We start from the raw sequence: 24,568 nt of genomic DNA on the forward strand, positions 1-24,568 counted from the left end.
TAAGAAGAGGCTGCTTGGTGTTGCCAAAAAGAGAGAGAAAAAGCAAAAATCCTGTGATGCTCATTGAACTGTGGTCTTGTGAGATTTTGCGTCACAGCATTTCAAGTCTTGGAGTTTTGGAGTCCCTAATTCAAATTCCATTACTGCATTATCACATGAAATACATAAATACACGAAAAGCAAACCAAATATACATACTGCACATGAACTTTCTTCTGTTGCTTTGTTTTTAATGTCACAAACAAAACTTAGCCACCGTGAATGTTTTTAAACGAGGGAGGGGCCCACGTTGAGAAGAGCAATATGTGCTTTCATTTCAGAATTGCCAAAAGACTTCGCGAGATGGGGTCTGATTACGAAGTTGCTAAATTGGCAATACCGATCCCTCCTGCTACGTCATTTTATTCTCTGGCAGAACAGGTGGATTATCCATCCATCTTATGCCGCTTATCCTCACTAGGGTCACAGGTCACTATCGCTATCCCAGCTGAATTTGGGCGGGGTACACCCTGGACTGGTTTCCAGCCAATCGCAGGGCACATATAGACAAACAACCATTCACTCTCACATTCATACTTATGGACAATTTAGAGTCACCAATTAACCTAACATGCATGTTTTTGAACATGCACACTCCACACAAACATGCCCAACGGGGATAAAATAAATATTATTTTATATATATTTGGGCCCATGAATCAATCAATTTATGGGAAACATTGGCCCCATAAAGCATTTGTCACTTTTCCCCATTTGTTGATTATATGGTAATTAAAAATGGAATTTTTTACTTTATTTATTTGCATTGTATTGTATTTCACCACTACAAGTTGCTGCCTCTCCCCTTCTGCCATGTAGCAAAGATGGCAACTACTGAGGATGGTTATAGGTCCATCACTGCACACTCACCATTGCCGTACTTCTCAGTGAAACGCACTTATGCACTTAAAATGCGAAGTATGGAAGTGCACCAACAGCAAAAGTCTGCTTTGCTGCAGCATTACTTGATCATACGTGCAGTTTCAGCGTGAAGATGATCAATCTTGCATCTTGTGGCTGCAACAAAAATCCTTCCAGGTTTTTTTGGGACGTGGTGTGAAGCCTACGTGATACCTAATGAACGTCTCACTTAGCTGCTTGTCAACATGGAACCCTGCTACAACACATAGACGCCGAGGCTCCGCTGCCATTCATATTTAACCGTGTTAACGACAGGCGGCCACGAGGCAGCTGTCCACCCAGGAAGCGTCACCTTAAAGCCGTCCTGACTCGCTGTGACCTCTGGCGTGGTCAGACATGGCTGCCAAGGAGCAACGGCGCCCACACTGTAATGTGACAAAGTGCTAACGGCTGCCATGGAGACAACAGAGACACTACCGTGGTGATGAGATACTCGCTGGCTAATGATGCTGTAATGACAGAAGATGACAGAGGATGAAATGTCCGCCATTAAAGAGAAGTAGCGTCTTTTGGCATTTGTCGTTAGCTCAGCACTTAACAACCCATTCACACAGATCCTTTAGTGTTGTTTGTCTTCTACTGAATGTCCACATTTCTGTCTATTTGTCCCTGTCTACATGTCCCTTTAGAATACAGCGGAACCTCCAACACCACAAAAGTGGTCCAATTTGGAGTTCAACTAAAAATGTTATGGAATAATATGCCTTAGGAGTCAAACAAAACTTAGAGTTCAAAGGTTTTCATGGTTTGAGTTTTAAGTAGGGCTGTCAAAAATAGCACGTTAACAGCGGTAACCAATTTATTACATTAATTATTAAGCCACTCCTCTCTGTTATGACAACAGACGGAAGTGCAGTGCAGTGTCCCCACAGAGTCTGATGCTCTTTTCTAACTTTATTCTGACCTGAACACATCAACAGCAGTGCGATTCCAACACCATAAACTGTATGTTTTTCCAACTCACAAACACTAGTGTACTTGGATTTTCCTATCACTCACTAACATTACTGTTACTGCGGAAGTACAGTTTGCTACATTTGAAGGAAAACCATCATCCACAATCCTTATGTGAAACATGAACACACTTGTCTTTCTTCTGTATGCGTTCTAAATACATAAAAACAGCTAAAAGGACACAGCTCAGAATGTGACGTGCATATTAGCCAAGCTACAGCGACATTGTTGCTATTATTATTATTATTAACATTGTTACACTGAAGAACTACGTTACTGGCGTAGCGACACCTCGCCACACCACACCGGCTAGCTACTAGCCTCAAGTTCTGATAATGCTTAAAATGACCATATATACACTAAAACCATAAAACCTTGTTGGAGATTTTTGGAGGTGTTTTTAATAGCGTTCTTTGTAGGCGGAATGGGTGTGTCTCTTACGTGCATTAATTAGCCGTTTCTTTTTAGCTGTTTTTATAACTTTAGAACACACAGAAACGAGAAAGACATGTATTCATGACTTACATAAGGTTTGTGAATGATGGCAAATTTTTTTTTTTTTAAGTCCAGTTTTTCTTTAGGTATGCTCGGAAATCCCAGAAAATACACCTACAGTCAAAACATGTGGATTCATCTTAAATAACGTGGTGTCTTTGAACACTGCCCTTCAGTGTTTTTTTTTTTTTTTTTAAAGCGACTCACAACAAATCTAGTGAAGAGACTTTTGGCAACTCTGACATGAAAGCACATATTGTAATCGCTTTTCTCAACCAGCAGCACTCGGCTGCTCTAAAAGCATGTCTTGTTGGTGACATTGAAAAGAAGCAACAGAAGAAAGTTAATTTGTAGTTCTAAACATATTTGTTTTGCTTTTTATGTTTTTTACTCACTCACTCACATTGTGGACTTGGGAAAGGCATTCGAGTGTGTCCCTCGCAGTGTCCTGTGGAGGGGCGCTCCGTGAGTACAGGGTTGGTGGCACGTTACTATGTGCAATTCGGTCCTAAAATCGGAGCAGCAGCCTGGTTCGCATTGCCAGCAGTAAGTCGGTGAACGTTGGCCTCCACCAAGGCTGCCCTTAGTCACCCATTCTGTTCATAATTTTTATGGACACAGTTTCCAGGCGCAGCCTTGGCGTCGAAGGGGTTCAGTTTGGGGGCTTAAAGATCTCTGGTCTTAAGGTCTCTGCTATTTGCAGATGATGTGGTCCTGATGGCCTCATCAGGCTGTGACCTTCAGCGTTTACTGAAGCGGTTTGCAGCTAAGTGTGGGAGTGAAGTCTTGCCCCAGGTGGAGGAGTTTAAGTATCTCAGGGTCTTGTTCACGAGTAAGGGAAGGTTGTGGTGTGAGATTGACAGCGGATCGTTGCAATGTCTGCAGTAATGCGGTCGCTGACCTGGACCATCATGGTGAAGAGAGAGTTGAACCGGAAGGCAAAGCTCTCAATTTGTTCCCACCTTCACCTAAAGTGATGAGCTTTGTGTCGTGACCGAAAGAATGAGACTGCGAATACAAGCGACCGGTATGAGTGTCCTCAGTAGGGTGGCTGGACTCACCTTAAAAGATAGGGTGAGGAGCTTGGTCACCCGGAAGGGGCTCAGAGTAGAGCCGCTGCTCCTTCACATTCAGAAGAGCAAGTTGAGGTGGCTTAGGCATCTCGTCTGGATTCCTCCTGGACCACCTCCCTGGTGAGGTGTTCCGGGCATGCCCAGCCGGGAGGAGGCTCAAGGGCACACCTCAGTGTCCCCCCGGTGGAACTGGCCGAGATGTCTGGGGACTGGGAATTCTGGACTTGCCTACTGGGACTGCTTCCGCCGCCACCACGTCCCGGATAACCAGAAGAAAATTGATGGATGGATGGATGAATGAATGAACTCACTTTTTGCAAATGCAACATGGCCACATATGCAAATTAGACATAAATACGTTATTCCCCCCAACCAACCACCCAGTTTGAAGTCCTGTGTGAAACACTGCAGTTTGACCCTGGAACAGATTAATTTACTTTGCATTATTCCCTATGAGAAAATACATCTTCCTGCTGCTTCTGGCTTTAAGTCCCAGTGTTTGGTACTCAATGTGTCCATATGTCCTTGTCTGTCTCTATTTGACGCATGTCGATGTGTTTGTTGTCACGCGTGGTGTGTGTTGCGTGTCTGTGGGCCTGTAGAGGTTCAAGGGTGGACGCTGCAGAGGCCCCGGAGGAAATTGGGCGTCTGTGGCGGTAATTGGCTGAGAGATGGCTTTTAGAGCAACATCAATTATTCAGCTCAGCCAATCTATTTCCAAACCTCCTGCTGAAAGGAAAAAAAGACAAGTGAGAGCCTGCATGTGTTGTTGACTTTTCTGGCGGTCACATGTCAAAACATTGTGGTCTTCCGTGCTGCTTGTGGTGTCACAGTCGTCTCTATTCTGTTTCGTCTTCTTCTTCCTGACCAAGCTCTTCGTGTCACCGACTTTGGTGTGGAAATGGAGACACTTTAAAGCAGCGCGTTTCATTAATAGTACATCTGAGCCACGCTTTAAAAACTCGTTCCGCTTGTCAGTGGAGCACAAAAATTCTTAGTTTCTATCACTTCCTGATGACTGATGACAGTGCTTTTCAACATTTTTTGTGACTGCCTTTTTCCGGTGAATTCTACACACAACACCCCATAAAGTCAACAGAAATCAGGTTTTTGAAATGTTTGCAGATTAATTAAAAATAAAAAAGTAGGAAATAACATGTACATAAGTATTCACAGCGTTTGCTCTTTCTTCTTTTAATCATCACAACACTCAGAAACATTTTATATGATTTACAGCAGTAAAATGGTAGCGTTTTATTGACATAGCAATCAATTTGTTTATGTCAATGAATTCTTTGAATGCATCGGTACATCCTCTCGTCTCCCCGGAATGCTGGAACATAAGTCAGAGAGTGCATCTTGCATGTTTCCTAGTGCTCAAGGAGTCTCGTCATGCTAGCTGGAGCAAAAAAAAAAAAAAAAAAAAAATAGCAGCTGTTCTTTGACTTTGGTTCACAAAAGCTGAAACCTGGATGTCACATTCATTGATCAATGATCAGTGAATCAAATCATTTTTAAAAAATGTATCTGCGAAACCTGTCCTGTATTTGCTTGGTATTGCAGCAATACCAAAATTTGTAGTATCGCCCACCACTAATGTAAAAACAAATTTTGCACGTCAGTGTGATCGCCCCTGCTGGTGATGAGCTGTAATAGCGAGACTGCTGTGGTGGTGTTGAATTGTGTGATCTTCCACTTGTGTGCTGTGCGAAAAGGTCACAATTGATCAGCCGTGTTGTACTTTTCATCTTTAGGGACGTGAAGTGGTTTCTCTTAATGACACATTGATTTTCCTTTTTTTTGCTTGCGCTTTTGAGGGAGTAGGGATTTATTTCGCGTTTGGTTGCGTTGAGAAGACGAAACATCCACAGCAACATCCTGCCTCGTAAATGCTATTATGTTGTATTACAATGTAAAACATGTCATGAGTGGTTGGCAAGTTCAGGTTGCCGCTCGACTTCGGACTTTGTGCTCTTGTGCTTTTGTTGCCTTCCTTTTATCGGTTTGTTCAAATTTAGAGGAATTTTATTAATATTTGAGCCCGTCATGTATTTGCAGATGAGCTGACACCCTGACATGACATTCCCTCTCACACTGTTGTCTCCTGGCAGGTGTCTCTTGATGACTGCGTGACGTTTTAGCCAATCAGCAGCCTCGTGGGGACCAGAGAGGAGAGCGGGCTGTCGGTCGGAAGATGGTCGAAAGCTGCAGATGGCCGCCTGGTGGGGGCGCTGTTCACCTCCTGTTGCTGCTGTTTGCCACGCTGGTCCTGCCATCGCACACCGAGAGTCAGTATGAATGTATTTTCATTGGCGTGTAATGCTTGTGAGCATCATTAAAAAAAAACAAACTTGGGTGTGTTCCCTCAGGGAAATTAAGGTTCCAGTAGAAGCCACACTGTATTCAGTATACAAGAAAGTAACAGCAGAAGTATAAATAAAACAGAATATTAAAGAAAGACTGGAAAACAGCAAAAAGCCATATATTTTGCTTTTTCTTGGGCTTTTCATGTGATGCCACCATGCCTAAGACGGGTACCAGTGATGGCAAATAGGAAATGTGTGATGATAGCTATGGAACAGGAAATAGGACTTTACTGCATCCCGGGATTATTACCTCAATTAAGTAAATACCTAGATGTTAATATACAGTAATTACAGTACACTACACACAATACGTATTAATTCCAGCAATACCGATAAAAGGCCATTAAGTGACAGCACATCCTCAATGTTATGTGGACATATTTGGATATCTTCAAACAAAAGACATATTTTATCATCTTAACAGGATGATGAAAACAAACACCTGCTTCCTGCAGCTGTTTCTTGCCATGATAAAAACGTGTTGTTAATTAGGGGAGGCTATGTTGGCCAATCGAGAAGTGCAAAGACGACTAAAGGCGCTGAGCAAATGGAGGCTGAGGGTCAGCAAGCAGCAGCCCTGGGAAATAACTCTCTTAATAATAAAAACCTCAGCGTCTCTGCTGCTAACTTTATTTTGCTGCAGCAAAGGCCAGCGTCTCCCTGCTGACTGTCGTTTCCACGGCAACTCGGCCGAGCAGCATCTCTGTGCTGAGTACTGAATTTGAACACTCAAACGTAGGGCGGAAATATGCTTTTAAGTGTTTGCTGGGCTTCCCTCAGGCATGCCCAGTTTCATCAAGTCCCCCGACGATCAGACGGGGATTTCGGGGGGAGTGGCATCCTTTGTGTGCCAGGCGGTGGGTGAGCCCAAACCTCGCATCACGTGGATGAAGAAGGGCAAGAAGGTCAGCTCGCAGCGCTTTGAGGTGAGACACGACGCACATCCTCACCTGGCCAGTTAGTACTTTTATTTTGTTCTTAAGCATTTACTTTCTTTATTTATCTACACTATTTATTTTAAATTCTCTTTTAATGTAGCACTTTTACATTTTTTTTATATGTAGAGTGCATTATGAATAAAAATTGTTTTCATTATTGTTATTTGAATTATCATGTGCACGCAAGTCCTGTCACGCTGCAATTATTTATTAAAACATGTTAAAATGTATATAAAAATTTGATATATTTCTTTAAAAGAAAGTTTTATTATGAATTCATCTCTTTTTTAGTTATTTATTTTAGTTCAAATTTATATAAATTAAGTTCAAGATTAATTTAACATCAAAAGTCGAGGCGGACAGCACTGTCATTATTTTAGCTCACATGCACATTCACACTGCAATTCCGTATTGAACATGTTAAAAATGTTTTTCAAAATATATTTTTTTTAAAATACATTTTACTATGGATCATGGATTAATCTTGTTGGATTAATCTAGTTCTTTAGTTATTTAGTTAAATTCAAATTGATTTAAATGAAGCTATAAATGACTAAATGCATTTCAAATGTACGGCAGCACTGTTTCTTGTCACACTGCAATTCATTATTAAAACATGTTTAGTTAAAAAAAAATACATTTAAAACATTACATTAAATAAATTACCTATGAAGAATAACTTTTTAAAGTTATATACTTAAATTCAGATTTGTTTAAATTAACCTAAAATTGCTTTAATTTCAATTACAAATTAAAATTTAAATTACATTTTAAGATTCAAAAAGTATTTTTTTTGCGCTAAGAAAACACAAAATGAAAAAAATGAAATAAAATAAGGAATACAAGTACAAATACTAAGTCTAGTACAAATGCTAACACAAAGTCTTATCATCTTGAATCATTGAAAGTCATTTTCCTGTCATGTTCAAGTATCTGAAAACCAAAATGGAATCAGAATGATTTAAAAAATAAATAAATACGTGAAAATATCAAAACAGATATAGGATTAGGATCGTGGAGTGACGGTGGTCTGTGGTTCTTGAATGTTCTCTCAGGTGTGTGGGCAGGGCTTGGTGTTGAATGAAATGCAATCCAGTTCAAAATGATTGTGTTTAAGAGCTTATCACATTCCAGGAGGCCTGAAAACAAACAGCCACTGATGGGATTTCACCATATTTCACCTTTTGTGGCGATGAAGAATGTTGCTAACGTGAGCACAGGAATGCTTCTGTGATGATTGGCGTCACCTTTCACTGTAATTAAAGCTGATGACGATGACGATGGCGATGATGATGGTGATACTTCAGCTTCTCGCCTCTGCTGCTAGTGAAAGTCTTTCCCGTTAGCATGAAGATGTAGTTCCTGTCACTCCGGGAATCAGGAATGTTCCTCCTGCTTTCGCCAACTGGAACTCAAAGTGATGGCCTCCCTGTGCAGGGAGGGGGTGGGAGAGGGCATGAGGGGGGTGGTACCTCCAGGAACAGAATGCACCTTCCTCATTAGCGCAGGAATGTTCTTCCTCTGTGGGTCACATACACGCTGCAGTCATGGCGGAAGTGCAATGCCCGGAGTCCTGACCTTCTGAGGCTTTTAAGAACATTCCCAAAAGCCTCCACATAGCTGATGTCCACTCAAGCTCATCATGGGTCCACAAAACTTCCTCCTTGGGCTGCTCCACACAGGGTGGTCCCTCATTGGAGTGCCTCAGCTTCTTGAGATTCTGTTAAAGAAACCTCCACCAAGCCTTAAAATGCGGGTGTCCAAAGTATGGCCCGTGACATATATTAGAAATTAAATTAAATACGGCCCACATAAAAATGTATTAAGAATTATAAAGGGGCCACCCAGAAAAAAATGGAACTGTCCCAAATCATGAAAAATGGCACCTCCAACTCCTTGTGCATCTTACAGCGTAGGTTCTTTGATGATTTTCGATCACCCTGTCATAATGAACATGTGTACTGGATTCCGTGTACCTAGAACAGGTGTATTTTTGCACTCTTTGGGGGGGTGCTACTGAGCAGGTTTTTGGTGTTTGTGTCTGGTACCCGAACGACCTGAAAAGTGCTTGTAAAGCATTCATAAATATAGATTGATTGTGTTGTTCTCCAGTCCTGTAGGGGGCAGTAATGCACATGACTATATAAGTGGCTTGCAACTGCCTCAAAATGGAAGAAGATACAATGCCTACTGTGCTTTTTATAATTATAATGATGTGTTTTGAGACAAAAGTAAGTATTTTAGATACAGTCAAATCTTGGTCTTTTTATACCCCAGTTTTGGTGGGTTTTTGACTCGGTTTTTGTACAATATTGCACAAAGCAAACTTGTCTGTTTGCCCTGTACTGTATTGTTCCAAGAAATCAAGTGCCCAAACAAACTGTGCATGTTTTATTGAGTGCGACTGCTCAATAACCCGCAATGGAGCCACGTATTAGACAAACACTAATGATTTGGCATTGTTCTCCACACGTAAAACAATGATTACCTATATGAAATGTCTTTTTTGTTAATTGGATTTACATTATTTCCGATGGAAAAAAATTGGTCCGGTTTCGTATCTTTTGGTTTTCGTCAGACCTTTTGGAACAAATGTATAAATTGAGGTACCACTGTAATTTAGTTTTATTTCCAAACTTTTTGAAGAGGTCACCTCAAAACTCAGAACTTGTGATAACGGAAGAACCTGTCGTGTGTCCAGCTGCGACCCCTAGCAAGAATGCTAAGCTAGGCTAACCGGTCCTGTCTTCTCCGCTGATCAGGTGATCGAGTTTGATGACGGCTCAGGATCCGTTCTTCGTATCCAGCCGCTGAGGACCCATCGTGACGAGGCCATCTATGAGTGTACGGCCACCAACAGTGTGGGCGAGATCAACACCAGCGCCAAGCTCACCGTCTTGGAAGGTAAGACCCGACCTGACTTCACCCTGCTGACGCCTCGCTTCTTTAAGCGCCTCTTTCGTGGTCATGTGACTCGGCGTTGATGTTCTGATGATGTACAACATGAGCGTGTCAGGACTAGGAATGCAATGGAGGGAATTTCTTGAAGGTGTGTCTCCAGACGGATAGACAGACGTGTTAGCGCCAAAGGCAACATGCATCCCAAACACAATCATGTAGTCGACAGTCTAATAGACAGACTAACAAGCGCCTGCACGGGCTGTTCCAAACCACTCAGGAACCCATTAGACTTCCTCCATCATGGAGGCCTGAGGCTCTGCAGCTTGTTGATGCAAACAAACACAAGCGCTCAGGGCCTCGTTAAAAGTAACGATTGCGTTTCATAGACGAATATTCTACGCATTGCACGCTAATGCTTCTCACAATACAACTGCTGACTGACACCTTTTTGTTGGATCAGCTACCTTGTACTTCATTTCTGTAGTACTTGTATTAGTAGCAGTTGTAGTAGGTTCATTGGTGGTAGTAGGCAATGCTGTGGTGCTTGAGCAAGGCAGGAAACCACCTCAAACTACTCAAGTAATGCGAAGTGTGCATAGAATAGAATATAGAATGTGGAATATAGAACATGACTCGCTGTTATGACAGTGGAAAGTCACACAAAGCCTGCAAAGTCTGCTTTTTCTTTAGCTTGTTTTAGCTTCAACTTTTGCCAAGCGAAATGAAAATGCAAGAAAAAAGGTTGTCAGACTTTGGCTGTTATTATGAGCAATGAGGAGTCGCGTTCAAAGACACCATGTCATTTAAATTGCGTCCACATGTTTTGACTGAATTTTTTGGGCTTTCCGAGCATACTTAAATGCAGCAAATTGTACTCCTGCGTTAAGAGTTACAAAGTGAGTGGTAAGAATATCCACTGATTGTTGTTCTTTGCATGTTCATTTAGACCACACTTACACGCATAATAAAGACGTTATTGTGACAGTCGCCGTGTCCGTGAATACATCTTGCGGTCTGCCTCGTGACAATGAGGAAGTGTTGTTGCAATGATGAATGGTCTAGACGTGTTTCTTTGCGAGTTGGAGGTACATATATGGCGTTGGAATTGCACTGCTGTTGATGTGTTCAGGTAAGAATAAAGTTATAAAAGAGCGTCAGACAATGTGTGACTCCTGTGTGCCGCCATCTGTCGTCATAACAGAGAGCTGTGGCTTGCCATGATGCGTATGCTAATTAGGCGAAAAAAATTTTAAGTAATGATGATTCATTTTGAATGTTTTTTGAACGGTGGGGGGTTGAAAGGAATGAGGGGCAGGGTTGGGGTCAGGATGTTTCCTCGGGGTGTTACCATGCACACCGGAGCGTGATGCAAACATTAACTTTAACAGTGTTTAATGTTTGTTCGACTTTGAGTTGGGCGAGATGATGTCCTCTTCTGGCCCAGTGCGTCGCAAACATTTTCTGTCATCTGCTTTTCTCTGGATGAATAACCACGGCCTTGCTAGGTGGCAACGTCGTCACTGCGACCACACAATGCAGTGAAAGTGACCTTCGCCCCACCCCCCTCCCTTCGGGGTCCAGCTCAGCGTCTAAGTCCACACCTGTTTCTGTCCAGGGACGTGACCTCCCAGGCATAACTGCAACTTTCTCCGCCGGCTGCACGCATGTTTGCACGCGCACGCGTGCGTTGAGGTGGATGCTGCAGCGAGGTCACAACATGCAGGGCAAGGAAACGCCTTCAAGGCTCCAAATGTCACATTGCACTTTATTTGTGTATCTCTAAATTGTAATACTGGTGTCAGCTAGCACTAGAGCTACATTACATACCTGTATATGCACAGTACAGTGTGCCAGCCTCTACTACCATAGGTGGTGCTATGCCCCCCATCAGCCTTGTTTTTACTCTAGGCCCATTAAGTCACAAAATACGTAAACAGACTAGCTAGTGACTAAGTGCTTGCATGGACCTTTCAGACCAGCAGTAGGTGGCACTGAATGCTGGGCCCCCTCCCACACACACACAAACACGCACACACGCACACACGCACACACACTTTTGTTATGCTAGCCAACTGCAGGTGATCAGGTTTCAGGCGGGATGGCGTGAATGGTCATCGCCTCCTTTGTTCACAATATGTTTTGAAACTGGAGCGGCTCTCAAATCCGTCCTGGAATCTCTCGGGCCTGAATGGACTCACGGGTCACAGGGTGTGTGGTTCTCTGATGGGAACGTGGACCTCGCTCCTGGTAACACCTTCACACGCCCGTAGACAATCTCGCAGCGAAGTTTATCAGCCAGATGAGGATTTGTGACATGAATTCTAGTCCTTTCAGAACTAATTGAAGACATTGAAGTGTCTCAGGGCCCGTTTCTCCTTCCTAAATCCAGCCTGTGTCCTTGTTAGGAGGTTCTGTGTTTGGGTCTGCAGCAAAGAGATTTCACTCGCTGAACTATCAGCCATCTTGCTCTGCTCTTTATCTCCTCAACACACACACAAGCAGTGACACACAGGACATACATATGAGACACACACACACATACACAAAGGACATATACATCTCAAGGGTGTTTCAAGCTGATAAAGAAGTAATTAGATTTTAGTCTTGTTCTAACGTTGTTTATTTACTAATGCCCTCCTCACCAACACACACACACACACTTTGCTGTTCTTCACATTGACAAGTCACTCCACACAACTTTTGACATTCCCGTCCGTCTTTGGACTCCATGTGAGAATGTGACGTCACCTGTAAGAACAGTGTTGTGACATCATTTGTAAGGACGTCACCAGTCAGATTATTCTGTAGATAAAAACATCACCTGTAAGGATATCACCTGTTCAGACATTGTGTGTTATAATGTCCCCTATCAAGAGGTCACACTTAAGGACGTTACCTGTAGGGATGTCACCTGTCGGAACTCTACCCATAAAGACATAACAGTCTTGACATCACCTGTAAGGACGTTACCTACCTGTCGGAACGTTACCCATGAAGACGTCACCTGCAAGGACATTACCTATGAGGATGTCACCTGTTAGAAGTTACCCATAAAGACATCATCGTCTTGACATCACCTGTAAGGACATTGCCTATAAGGATGTCACCTGTCGAAAGTTGCCCATAAAGACATCACCATCTTGACATCACCTTTAATGACGATACCTTTAAGGATGTCACCTGTCCGAACGTTAACCAAAGAGACATCACCTGTAAAGACGTTACCTACCTCTCAAAATGTTGCCCATGAAGACACCACCATCTTGACATCACCTGCAAGAACATTACCTATAAGGATGTCTGTCTGAATGTTACCCATAGACACATCACTGTGTTGACATCACCTGTAAGGACCTATAAAGATGTCACCTGTCCAGATGGTAAATGTCAGGATTACCTTTGTAAAGACTTCACCTTTTGGGACAATACCCGTGAAGACATCACTGTTGAGACGTCAAGTGTCTGAATGTTTCCTGTCAAGACGTTACATGTAAGGACATCACCTGCCACAGCGCTACCCCAAAATACTATTGGGACATCACCCGTAAGGATGTTACTATCTGGTCACGCTTGTACAGACATTACCTGGCAGGACATCACTTGCAAGGTTTGATATCTGTCGGGATGTTGCTTGTAAACACATCACGGGAGGGGCCTCACTTGTCAGGATGTCACCTGTTGGATCACGCACAAAAATACATCAACGGTGGACATGGCAAACATGATTGTCACACCTGGAAGGACGTCCATTGTTTGGACATTATTCAAAGTGTGTTTGGAGCTTGTCTCTCCGATTGGTCCATCACCGTAACATCTTCACTTTGTTCTCCCAGACAGTCAATGACAGTAATTTTGTTCACAAACCCACCCACAAACGCAACTGAGTCTGTCTTTTTCACAGAATGCCCTGCATAGACAGAGGGTTGGGGGGCGGTCGTGCACAATTAAGAAAGCCAACCATGAGTTATTAGTTAAAGATGCAGATGTACCGAGGCTGTAAATGGAGTGTGACCTGTCAGTGAACTCACCACTCAAGGGAGGCGTCTTCACTTATTAACTTTATTAAAACATGCATGCCGCCTTTGCACCTTCTAAGATCTCTGCTCATTATTTTGCTAGAGTACACAGAGGCATATTTAAAGCGTGAAGGTCAGTTCTTTGGGGGGGGTGGGAGGTTTGGGGGAGTGACATCTTGGCGAGAAAACACACAACACTTCTTTTAATTGCTCGTCATTAGCTTCAACTAACATTACCATTTGACAATATGTGTAACCACTTCACAATGAACATAGCCTTATTTTTTAATTAATGGGTTACTGCTGTTACACAAAGGAACACGTTTATTATTTCAACCTTATGTGTGTTTAAAGTAGGACTGTCAAATGATTACTTTTTTAATCAGATTAATCAGTTTTCAAATTAATCATGATCATCACCATGTTACACTTTGTGTCAAATATGCCCATTTTTACTGTATTTTATTGAAAGAAAGATAAATGACGGCAGGATTATATATATTTGTATGTATTAACTGAAAATTTTAATGACGTTAAGTGATGGCATACAGTATTTACCTAACACCGGTTTCTTTAACAGCAGAATATTTGAATCAGACTTTAACTGTTATAATCAGTAATGAGGAGTTGCGTTTAAAGACACCACGTCATTTAAGTTGAACTCACATGTTTTGAGTGAATTTTCTGGGATTTCCGAGCATACTTAAATGCAGCAAATTGTACTTCTGCATTAAGAGTTACAAAGTGAGCAATAAGAATATCAATTAACTGATTTTCTGAGCATTTCTTTTTATTTATACCACACATACATGCATAATAAAGACATTATTGTGATGTTTGGCATGTGTCTGTCTCGTGACAATGAGGCAGTGTTGTTGCAATGACGAATGGACTACCTGTAGACGTGTTTCTTTGGAGTTGGAGATACATATATGGTGTTGCAATGGCACTGCTGAGAATACAGTTATAAAAGAGCGTCAGACTCTGTGGGGAGCAACACTGTGTCGCCATCTGTCATCATTACAGAGAGCTGTGGCTTGCCATGATGCGTTAATTACGCAAAAAAAATTTAATGTAAGTAATGAAATAAATTAACGTGCTATTTTTAACAGCCCTAGTTTAAAGTCTTCGCCCACAGCCAGTCTGTGAAAGTGGTGAATTTAACAGAAATTCATGGGTCAAGTCAAGCCTGTCTTCAGCTCGACTCACAGTGGACCCAAATCCAGGGGAGTTCTTTGGCTCAGAACCCTGACACCATTAAGAGATGCCATTGATCTCAGCACGGCTCACAATTCTGTTGGTTTAAAGCACAAAGACTACATCTGATGGGCCTCACGTGTGACTAGTAGTGTAGTCTCCATCCAACAACAATCATTGACTGTACAGGACTGGTAGCGTCATTGTTGTCTATGTTTGTCTTTGCTCCACGAGAAGCAGCAGTGAGTCATTGCAGTAAGAAAAGCAGCTAAAATAAATTTGAAAAATGTGTTGTTTCACCCAAACATGAATAACCTGGCACAATAACTTCAAAAGTGATCATTGTAGGTTGTTCAAAGTAGCAACTGTACTGTACTGTACTCTCCTCCACTGTACTCTCCTCCACAAGAGGCAGCAATGTTACAGTATGTACTGTATATAAAATTATTATTAGCTATTAGTGTCAATATTTCTCATTACTTTGTGCCTTTTTGATCTATTTTTTGGGGGTTTAACTTATGTGCAAAATGAGCCCCTTTGGACAACCAGTGCCTAAAGTGGTCCAGCCAGGTCCAGCTGCAATAAATGTCTTTAATGTCGTCATTTGGACTGTGATACTTAGACTCACTACTCCCAAAACATTAGATATACTTGCACAATCCAGTGCAATCCACCATAAAACGATGATGATTGACACTATGTGTTATTATATTTGTACTTTAAAAACAATTAGTTCTCAGTATTCTGAAGTGCAGTTGTACAAGGACAGTAAAAAACATATTGTTAATATTATTGTGCTGGTGTACCTAATGTGACGGTAAGTCGGAAGCACGGTATTGATTTTGATAAACGATGTCTCATTTAGTCCAGGAGTGGCAGCAACAAGGAAACTTCCAACATCCACATAAATCTTTACAAGACTGTCTAGCTTCTCCGTAAAGACTTGGACTTGGAGAGTGTGTGGTGAGACTGTGGGTGTTGATGTTCATCACACTGATGCAGTGTCACATTGAAGACTACCTGCATGGCATTACAGCAGTTCACCGGCAGTTCACCAGCAGCCGTGAATGTTAAGACAGTTTAGCTTTAAAGACTCTTATCTTTTTGGCTTTTAAAAGAAAACTGCACTTTTTTTTAAATTTTGCCCATCATCCACAATCCGTATGTGAGACATGAACACACGTCTTCCTCTTTTTTGTGCATTCTAAAGATATAAAAACAGATAAAGAGGCAGCTCATGACTGCACGTAATGGGACACACCTATTCCGCCTACAAAGACCGTTATTAAAACACCTCCAACAAGGTTTTATGGTTTTATATACATGCTGTCACCATGTAGTAACAGGTATATTCATGATAACATGTAATACGTATTTTGGTCCTTTTAAGCATTACCAGAACTTCCTTCCTGGGCGCATTGATTTCACATAGCAACATAGAAACCAACGCCTACACCTAGCTTAAAAACAAAAACACAGCAGCAGTACCTGCAGCTCTATGCTGGTAGCGTAGTTCGATCGGCGTGACAATGTTAATAATAATAATTACAATGTCACTGTAGCTTGGTGTGCACGTCACATTATATGTAAATGGAGCTTTGTTGGTGCTTTTTGAGTTTTTTTCAGAAGCTTTATAGACGGATAAGTGTTTCCCATTACGTGAGTTCTTAGTTACGTCTCTGCATCACGATGGTTGGCTGTGAAATCTAAGCAAGGCACAAAGACAGAGTTGTATGACAAAGCAACAGGTGGACCTCCATTCACCTTTGTTGTTTTTGTGTGTTTTCCAGAAATTACTTTCTTCAGGCTTCTGATTGGTCAAAAGATTCTTATATTAGAAGCTATAGCACCACCTGTTGCTTTTGCATAAAATGTTGAATTTTTCTTGATATTGTAGATGCAGTAAAAGGTCATTAAGGTGTGCGTCAGGGTGATACTGTGTCCGTGTTGTTCCCAGAGGACCAGATCCCTCACGGCTTCCCCACCATTGACATGGGCCCCCAGCTGAAAGTGGTGGAGAGAACGCGCACTGCCACCATGCTGTGTGCCGCCAGCGGCAACCCCGACCCGGAGATCTTCTGGTTTAAGGACTTCTTGCCCGTGGACATCAACAGCAGCGACGGACGCATCAAGCAGCTCCGCTCAGGTAAGCTCCCAACAAGGCCACCAGCGAGCGCTAGCTAGGAACATGACGTTGTGATCATGTGGTGGCATTACGGAGGTTAAAACATGTGACAATGATGGATGAAGTGTGTGAGCAGCAGCTGTGTGGGAATACTGGCCTTCCAGTGGTGATTCAACCAGCTGGAGATGTTAAGGAAGAGGCAGACGTCCAATGAACCAAACCAACTGTACCCTTTGCTTCACCCTTTGGGAAAGAAATAAAACTGACAGTGTTGGAACATCTGTCCAAGGATAAATGAGCTCACTAGCCCCCACATCAAACCCCTCTGCAAGCTTACTTTTCAAACGACTCCAGCTGGGATCAACAAGTCGTGCAGAGAGAACTCAACAATTTGTTTCAGTCATCCACCACGATGTCTGTGATTGCATTAATTATATCCAACTTGATTGGATTTGTTCACAAATTGACAAGTCTGACCCCCTTTTAAGGAACTCTAATAGCTCCCTTTTTCAATTTGACACCTTTGGCCTTTTCTACAGCAACAGGAAATGTCTCGTTTGATGCTCTGAAACACAGCTCTGCTTTGATAGACAGAGCGTCTTGAAAATCATCAAGTTGGCACATCACGTCTGGAACGTCTGCCTGAGTCATTGACAAAGAACAGCAAAGATGGCTGTCATGCTTTTATGGACAGTTGTTATACCCACACGAAAGGATGCAACATACACCATTAAAGGTCCTTATTATGCAAAAATGACCTTTTATGGGCACCAAACATGAGAAAAATCTATCACTTTTGAGAGAAGAGGTGCCCAAACCCCCTTGCATTTGAAGTTGTAGCTTTTCATGACATCATGAAGGAATGGACCTGATACAGTTCTTACCATCCCCTAGCTAGATGATGCAGGCTTCGCTACCCGTCCTAAAATAAAGGTCTGCCAACTTTCCATCAGTATGCTATAGACGTGAAGTGACTAGGCTAACTAAGAATGACGTTGCTGTTAAAATGTGAAGGTCATGTTAGCACAGTGTCGCTAACATCTGCGTCCTCCCGTCCCACTCTTTAATGTTACATAGTTGTATGTGTTATTTGGTGTCTATATGGTATGTGGTACATACTGCGTTGGACAAAAGTTGGCAAAGTTTCACTGTACAGTTGTCCTTCGCCACATTGCGGTTTAAATTTCACGGCATCACTCTATCAGGGATTTAAAAAAATATATTAATTAATAAATCATGCTGTTTTGTAGTTGAATACGGTCTATTAGTAAATAAAAGGTATATTTCAAGCATAGAAATTGCTAAATGAACTAAAATACAAATACAGAGGTGTAAGGCATTAATAGAAGACGCAAATTGTGGTATGCAGTATTCTACACTGGTCACTAGGTGTCAGTAGGTGAAACGCATACGTGCCAGACCTGATCGCTGGAACAACAGGCTTTTATTGCAGGTTTCAATTATCTCACAACAGGCACAATAATAACATAATAATGATTATTCTGATGATGGTTATTATTAGAACAACGGCTTTAATTACTGTTGCAGTCATAATCTAAATCTAAAACTGAACTCTGAATCGCGAAAGTCACTTCCTGCCCACACATCCGGAATACATTTATTTAAGTTTTCTTTATGTCATAGATGGCTTATTTTCTCTGATTATATCTACTATATTGAATAATATGATTGTAATTGTGGCTATATGGGGGTTATTTCATGTCCAGAGGGTTCAAATAATGTTAGTAAACGCTTATTTAGAAGATCGTAAACAGGTTTTCTATGCTGTAACTATGAATATATTCCGTTTTTAAAGAAGGAATCTTGCTTCGTCGAACCAGTTAACCACAATAAACGAGGGATTACTGTACACTAGGTCCCCAATTTACGAACACAATTGGTTCCAGATGACCGTTCTTATGTCGAATTGTTCTTAAGTAGGGGAAAAGGTAATATTACCAATGATATAGGTACTATATGTACGTGTATACATATACATATATGTTTATGTATGTAAATATGAGTTTGGATGCAGTAGTAATATTAAATGACGATAATTAATGAAAAAAACAATAATAAAAGGGATGTAATAATACGTAATTATAAATGTTATTTACCTTTGAAGAGGAGTGGCCGAGCATACGTCGGTTGTGGTGGAGTTGGAGGAGAAGATATTGAAAAAAAGGACAAATCGTCGTCGTTGTTAGACTCTTCTAAAAGAGGTAGTGTTCTGTGGGTGGTGTAGAATTAAGCAGGCCTATTAACTCTTCATAAACTTTAATCACACGTTCTGTCCGGGTTGTGTAATTTAGCTTTCCATTTAGCTTTACACTGTATCTCCCCAGTCTAACTCTTCCTGTGTTGGTCTCATTAGCTCTAAGGCTGCATTAGCAGTGTCACAGTGCCCTCTACTGGTCAAGCATGTACAGTAGCAGTATAAATACTGATTGAGTGACTGACTACAAGGCAAAATAAAATAAAATATAGACCAGTCGGCTTGTGTTCGTATCCGCGAATGTTTGCTAGTCGGGTGTTCGTAAGTTGGGGACCTAGTGTAGATGTAAAAAATGCACAATAGTGCTGCTTGGAGACACACGCACTGTCAAAGACAGGCTTGGACAAACACAGCTCATTTGCATTAAAGCTACAGATGCACAAAACGCTGTTTTCCCAGTTCAAGACGAGATTTTGGACACCATACTTGTAATACTCTGACACTTATTTACAATTGATGGAAAATACTGTCATACAGGACCTTTTAAAACAAAAAAACAATGGTCAACGGTTTTTATTTTGTACCCCTTGACACTTTCAACTCAGTTACCTCCCAGTGATGGCTCAGAAGGGATACAACACACAAAAACACTCCATGAATACTGCAAGAACCTTCTATAATCCTTGTTTGGTACAAGTCTCATCTTTCAGTATATTTACGTGAAATGGTATAATATCAATCTGTCTCCTGAGCTCCAGAGGACGATGAATGACGAGCGCTCTGTGCCATAGTGAGAGAAGGGATTTATTAAAACCAGCGGAGGTCACCTGCAGAGCTAATCACATTTCCACGTGTTTCTATGAGCTCTGCCTGAGAAGGACACAATGGACATAATCTACAGTGTGTGTCTCTGATGCTGCCCCCATTGTGAAAAGATAATAAAGTTATATTATTTTTCACAATGAAAGATCTGTCATGACACTGGAGGAACGTCATGGCAGGTCTCAGTGCCCGGCCCTTTGAAAGCTGCTGATGCCCCCCATCGCGAGCCCCCCCAGGGGTCCACACAGCTTCCAGGGCCCCTCTTCCAAAATATCTCTTTGTCTTCCTAGGGCTTGGTTTATTATCCAGATGGATGACATCTGCATAGTAAACATACCTCCACGTCTCACTTACTCACTATATTGAAATTATGATGGCATTGTGATCAAAATGTTTTAAGACAAGGTTGTTTAGCTTTCTTAGTAAGATAAAAATAAATGGCCTTCAAAGACCAAAAAGAGTTAGCAAAATAGCAGCTAAGATGGCTGTACACAGTTAGTATGAGGCGAAGTATACATCATAGTTATCGTTGACCACATGGTCATTTATTAGCAAGTATGCTGCACAACACAGCAGCAACAGAACTAATGTTGTAATACAGTAACAACAAGTGTTGTTATCTTAAAGCGCATGCAAAGCTAGACAAAGCTGCTGGTTGCTCATGATACTTCAAATGCAGCTACTGCCAACGACATTAGGGGGAAGCGGCTGGGATGAGAATCAGCACCTCCAAGTCCGAGCCCATGGTTCTCGCCCGGGAAAGGCTGGAGTGTCATCTCTGGGCCTCCCTGGGAGGTGTTCAGGGCTCATCTGACCGGTAGGAGGCCTCGGGGACCCGTTGGAGAGATTATGTCTCTCAACTGCCCTGGGAACGCCTCAGGATCCACCGGGAGGAGCTGGACAAAGTCGCCAGGGAGAGGGAAGTCTGGGCTTCACTGCTTAGACTGCTGCCCCCGCGACCCGACCTCGGATAAGCAGAAAAAGATGTATGGATGGCATTAGGAGGTTGCCTACAGCCATAGCTGTTTTCTGACCCCTCACTAATTAGAGACCGCAGCAGTTATTTGCTTTTGTAGGAGACTTTGTGGTTAATTCACCATAGCTCAACTTTAGCCAAGGAGAAAGAAAGTTCAGCTGTCCTGCTCTGAAGCTAATCCACTCAATGAAAGTGCAGGAACTCAACATTTAGACTAACTACAACAACTCTGATGCTAAATCAGTAAATGTCTTTGCGTTGCGCCACAAGGCAAGTTAACAGGTGTTATTTACCAGCCTTGCTGTGGCACAACGCTGTCAGGTTAGCAAAGCTGAGCCCAAGCAGGTGTGTTTCGGTCAGATGTTTGATACCACAGGACAACAGGATGCTCCTAATAAGCAAGTGCAGACAGCAAATAAGCAGATTCACTAATGATAGACTGTGACAGAAAACATTTTGTGCTTTCTCTCAGTGTGTGGGAGAATAAAAAAAATAACAGCCAAATAACAGCCTCCATGATTGTGGCTTGAAGAGAGTAGTAGTCTGTCTTCCTAACTAATGCTTCTTTTTAATCCTATTTGCATTCAAATTACCTTGCCAGGTGGTACACCAATCAGAGGTAAGAATGCCACCTCCCACCTTCCTCACCACCCCTCCCATCCACCTCCTCCTCCTGCCGTCACCTCAGTGTTCCATTTCCAGGTGTTTGTCCTTCTTTCAATGCTCGCTGCCTCACTTTCTCTGCCTTCATTTGATACCGGAAGACTTTTAAGTGTTTCATTTTTAAATTACAGCTCACTGAAAAGGTGAATTGGTTGGGTAGAAGGGTCGACGTTAAGGATTTGACTGTGAGTCACTTTGACTTTCAGGCTGTTTAAGCACGCAGTGTGTCATTGAAGAATAAACAAACAGGAAGTGAGCGCGTCTGAAGGGCAGAGGAAGTCTTGGCAGCTTCATAGTCTTCATCTGCAAGTCGGCACATTGCAGAGCAAACATCCATCAGCATCTGTTTGCCTTTCTCGGTGAGAATGAAGCACTGAAAACACCTTCAGTCACAAAGTGAGCCTCGCCTCGCTTTGTGAAGATTATTGTTTTAGTTCTGAGAGCAACATACACATTCTCTGTTATTTTAAAGATTAGACCCCCAGCTACACACTCACATATGCCTGATAGAACACACTAAAACTACCAAGCAAGTATTTCAAGCAATGTTAAAACCCTAGCACATGGTCACAAACAACCCTGTAACTTTGACACCTGGTGTCTTGCAGCCAAAAACATTCAAAGACATCACAGCCGATATTTGTTGTTTTCGAAAGACATTGAGCATTGTAACCCATCTCTCAAGCTGAATTATTAAGAGACATGCTGTAGTTTTTCTGTAGCGCGCTGGCAAATGCGGATTTGGCAGCAATGTCAATGGGAAACTGGGCTTAGAGGAAATCGTTTGTGATGCTTGAAGATGTTAGACTAAGGTTTGATCCACAGCAATTAAGCTAGATTTCCTTTCCTTCTTTCCATAGAGCAGGGGTCTCAAACTCGTTGCAGCCCCCTACATGATATCAAAGTAAAGTGTAGGTACAGTCTGTATGTCCTGGGGAGATGATGAGAGGAACTTTAGCTTGCTTAAAGGAAGCAGCTTTTGATTCAGGCAAGCAGTATCCATCGCTGAACTCACAATGAGCTTGCCACACAGTAAAAGGAACGCGGGGTGGGGGGATGGCGCTCACTAGACAGAAAACTAACTACAGTGGCGGTACCATCACAAAAATGACAACACAACATGTAACATATAAGTAAACACACATAGGGCAGCTACTACTGCTATGGAGAATAATATACAACAAACACATTAACACTAAGCATGCTGCAACCTCTTGTTTGTTGACAAGTTAGTTGATTGAAACGTGATTCTGGACTGAATGCTTGACGTGACCCATCCTCACCCAGACTCTACCCCCAGCTGAGCTGAATTAGAGGCCCCTGCCACAGATTGAAATGCGCCGACCTTTTGGAAAAATACTGAACCCTACTGTACGAAATACAAAGTCTTAGCTTGTAGAAGAATGTGCGGGGGCTTTTTTATATTCTTTACCTTTTTGCTTATTAAACACATAAAAATAACTATCTGTATAGCATGTATTTATGAAATATTACTAACTTGTGGTGAATAAGATGTCTTTTGTGAATGGTTGTTTATACGTGCCCTGCGATTGGCTGGCGACCAGTCCAGGGTGTACCAGGGATAGGGGATAGGTTCCAGCATACCCGCGACCCTAGTGAGGATAAGCGGCATAGAAAATGGATGGATGGAGTTAACTGAGGGCCAATTTTAAAAAATGAGCTGCGGGCCGTACTTTGAACACTCCTACTTTAAGGCAAAATCGATGAGCTAAACACTAATTATTTGACTTCCAGTCGCTGAACAGGACCAGAACAATATTTGCTGCATTTTTTTACAAAGCCATTGACAATGAGTTTTATTTTGAACACGTCACATTTGCATGGCACTGTCACGCGCCTACAATGACATGTCCATGTTGTCTGTCTCGCTACTTGAATGTGGAGACACAAATATTTCCAAAAAATGTGGGACATCAGATAAGGTAAGTTAGACAAATGTCCACTACATGAACCACAACACTAATAATTTAACAAGCAATAAACATTCCATATAACAGCTGCGGCTAACTACGCACCATGAAATTGTGGACCCACTCAGGCGATGTCAGCTCTCACAAACAGATGGACGACGTGCAAGTGTGTGCGTGTGTGTGCGTGCATGTGTGCGTGTGTGTGTTAGTGATGCTTACTGTATGTGACCTGTGACCGTCCACAGGGGCTCTTCAGATTGAGAACAGCGAGGAGTCAGACCAGGGCAAGTACGAGTGCGTGGCCGTCAACAGCGCTGGGACTCGCTACTCTGCTCCTGCTAACCTTTATGTGCGAGGTAAGACACCCCCTCTTGACCCCGCGTGACCCTGTCTGGAGTTTGCCGCCACATCTAGTCTGTTGATGGACTCGCTGCTTTGTCCATTACGCCTCCATTATCAGACGTGATGTCTCATGGTGGTAATAACACATCTAGATAATGGATTTATTCCAGCATGTAAACAGCGAAATACAGTGGCACCCGCTTGTGTTGACAACTCGTCTATGTCGACCAAATCATCAAGTCCCGCTACACTGTGTTCTTCTTATTACTAAAAAGTGCACGCTTAAGTCGACCGCTAACAGCAGCATAACTGCTGTTAAGTTGCACAGCATTAAAACATGCACACGGTGACTTCCTGTTCATTGCAAAATAAGCATCAAAGCATGGCAGTATTAGTCTGGATTCTACCACAGCAACTACAGTACCTAAATGCACCCATTTGTTTTACTTTTTTTTTTTCCCACCGGTAGAAAGATTTTCACTTGTACGAAAGCTTTGTTGTCATTGTAGTCATATTATATGAAAACAAAAGAATATCAATAAAAAACATGGAGGAAAACGCAAATCAAAAATCCTTTTTTTTACCCATTTTCCT

At 42.2% G+C, this 24,568-nt stretch overlaps 1 protein-coding gene across 15 annotated transcripts in view; it reads left to right on the forward strand.

The window, feature by feature from the left end:
* The window catches only part of ptprfa (protein tyrosine phosphatase receptor type Fa), an 86,177-nt gene that overhangs the window by 20,043 nt on the left and 41,566 nt on the right, over positions 1-24,568 (forward strand). For 10 of the 15 annotated variants that reach the window (XM_054790643.1, XM_054790641.1, XM_054790642.1 and 7 more), the window contains 6 exons: positions 5,594-5,770; positions 6,629-6,774; positions 9,549-9,690; positions 16,858-17,046; positions 21,640-21,657; positions 23,878-23,988. In XM_054790643.1, the coding sequence (XP_054646618.1) occupies positions 5,677-5,770; positions 6,629-6,774; positions 9,549-9,690; positions 16,858-17,046; positions 21,640-21,657; positions 23,878-23,988 (700 nt within the window). In that variant the 5' untranslated portion in view covers positions 5,594-5,676. The remainder of the gene's footprint in view (positions 1-5,593; positions 5,771-6,628; positions 6,775-9,548; positions 9,691-16,857; positions 17,047-21,639; positions 21,658-23,877; positions 23,989-24,568) is intronic. The other 5 variants (XM_054790644.1, XM_054790650.1, XM_054790654.1 and 2 more) reach the window with 1 other exon arrangement.

Source organism: Dunckerocampus dactyliophorus, chromosome 10 (assembly GCF_027744805.1).
Source record: "Dunckerocampus dactyliophorus isolate RoL2022-P2 chromosome 10, RoL_Ddac_1.1, whole genome shotgun sequence".
NCBI lineage: Eukaryota > Metazoa > Chordata > Actinopteri > Syngnathiformes > Syngnathidae > Dunckerocampus > Dunckerocampus dactyliophorus.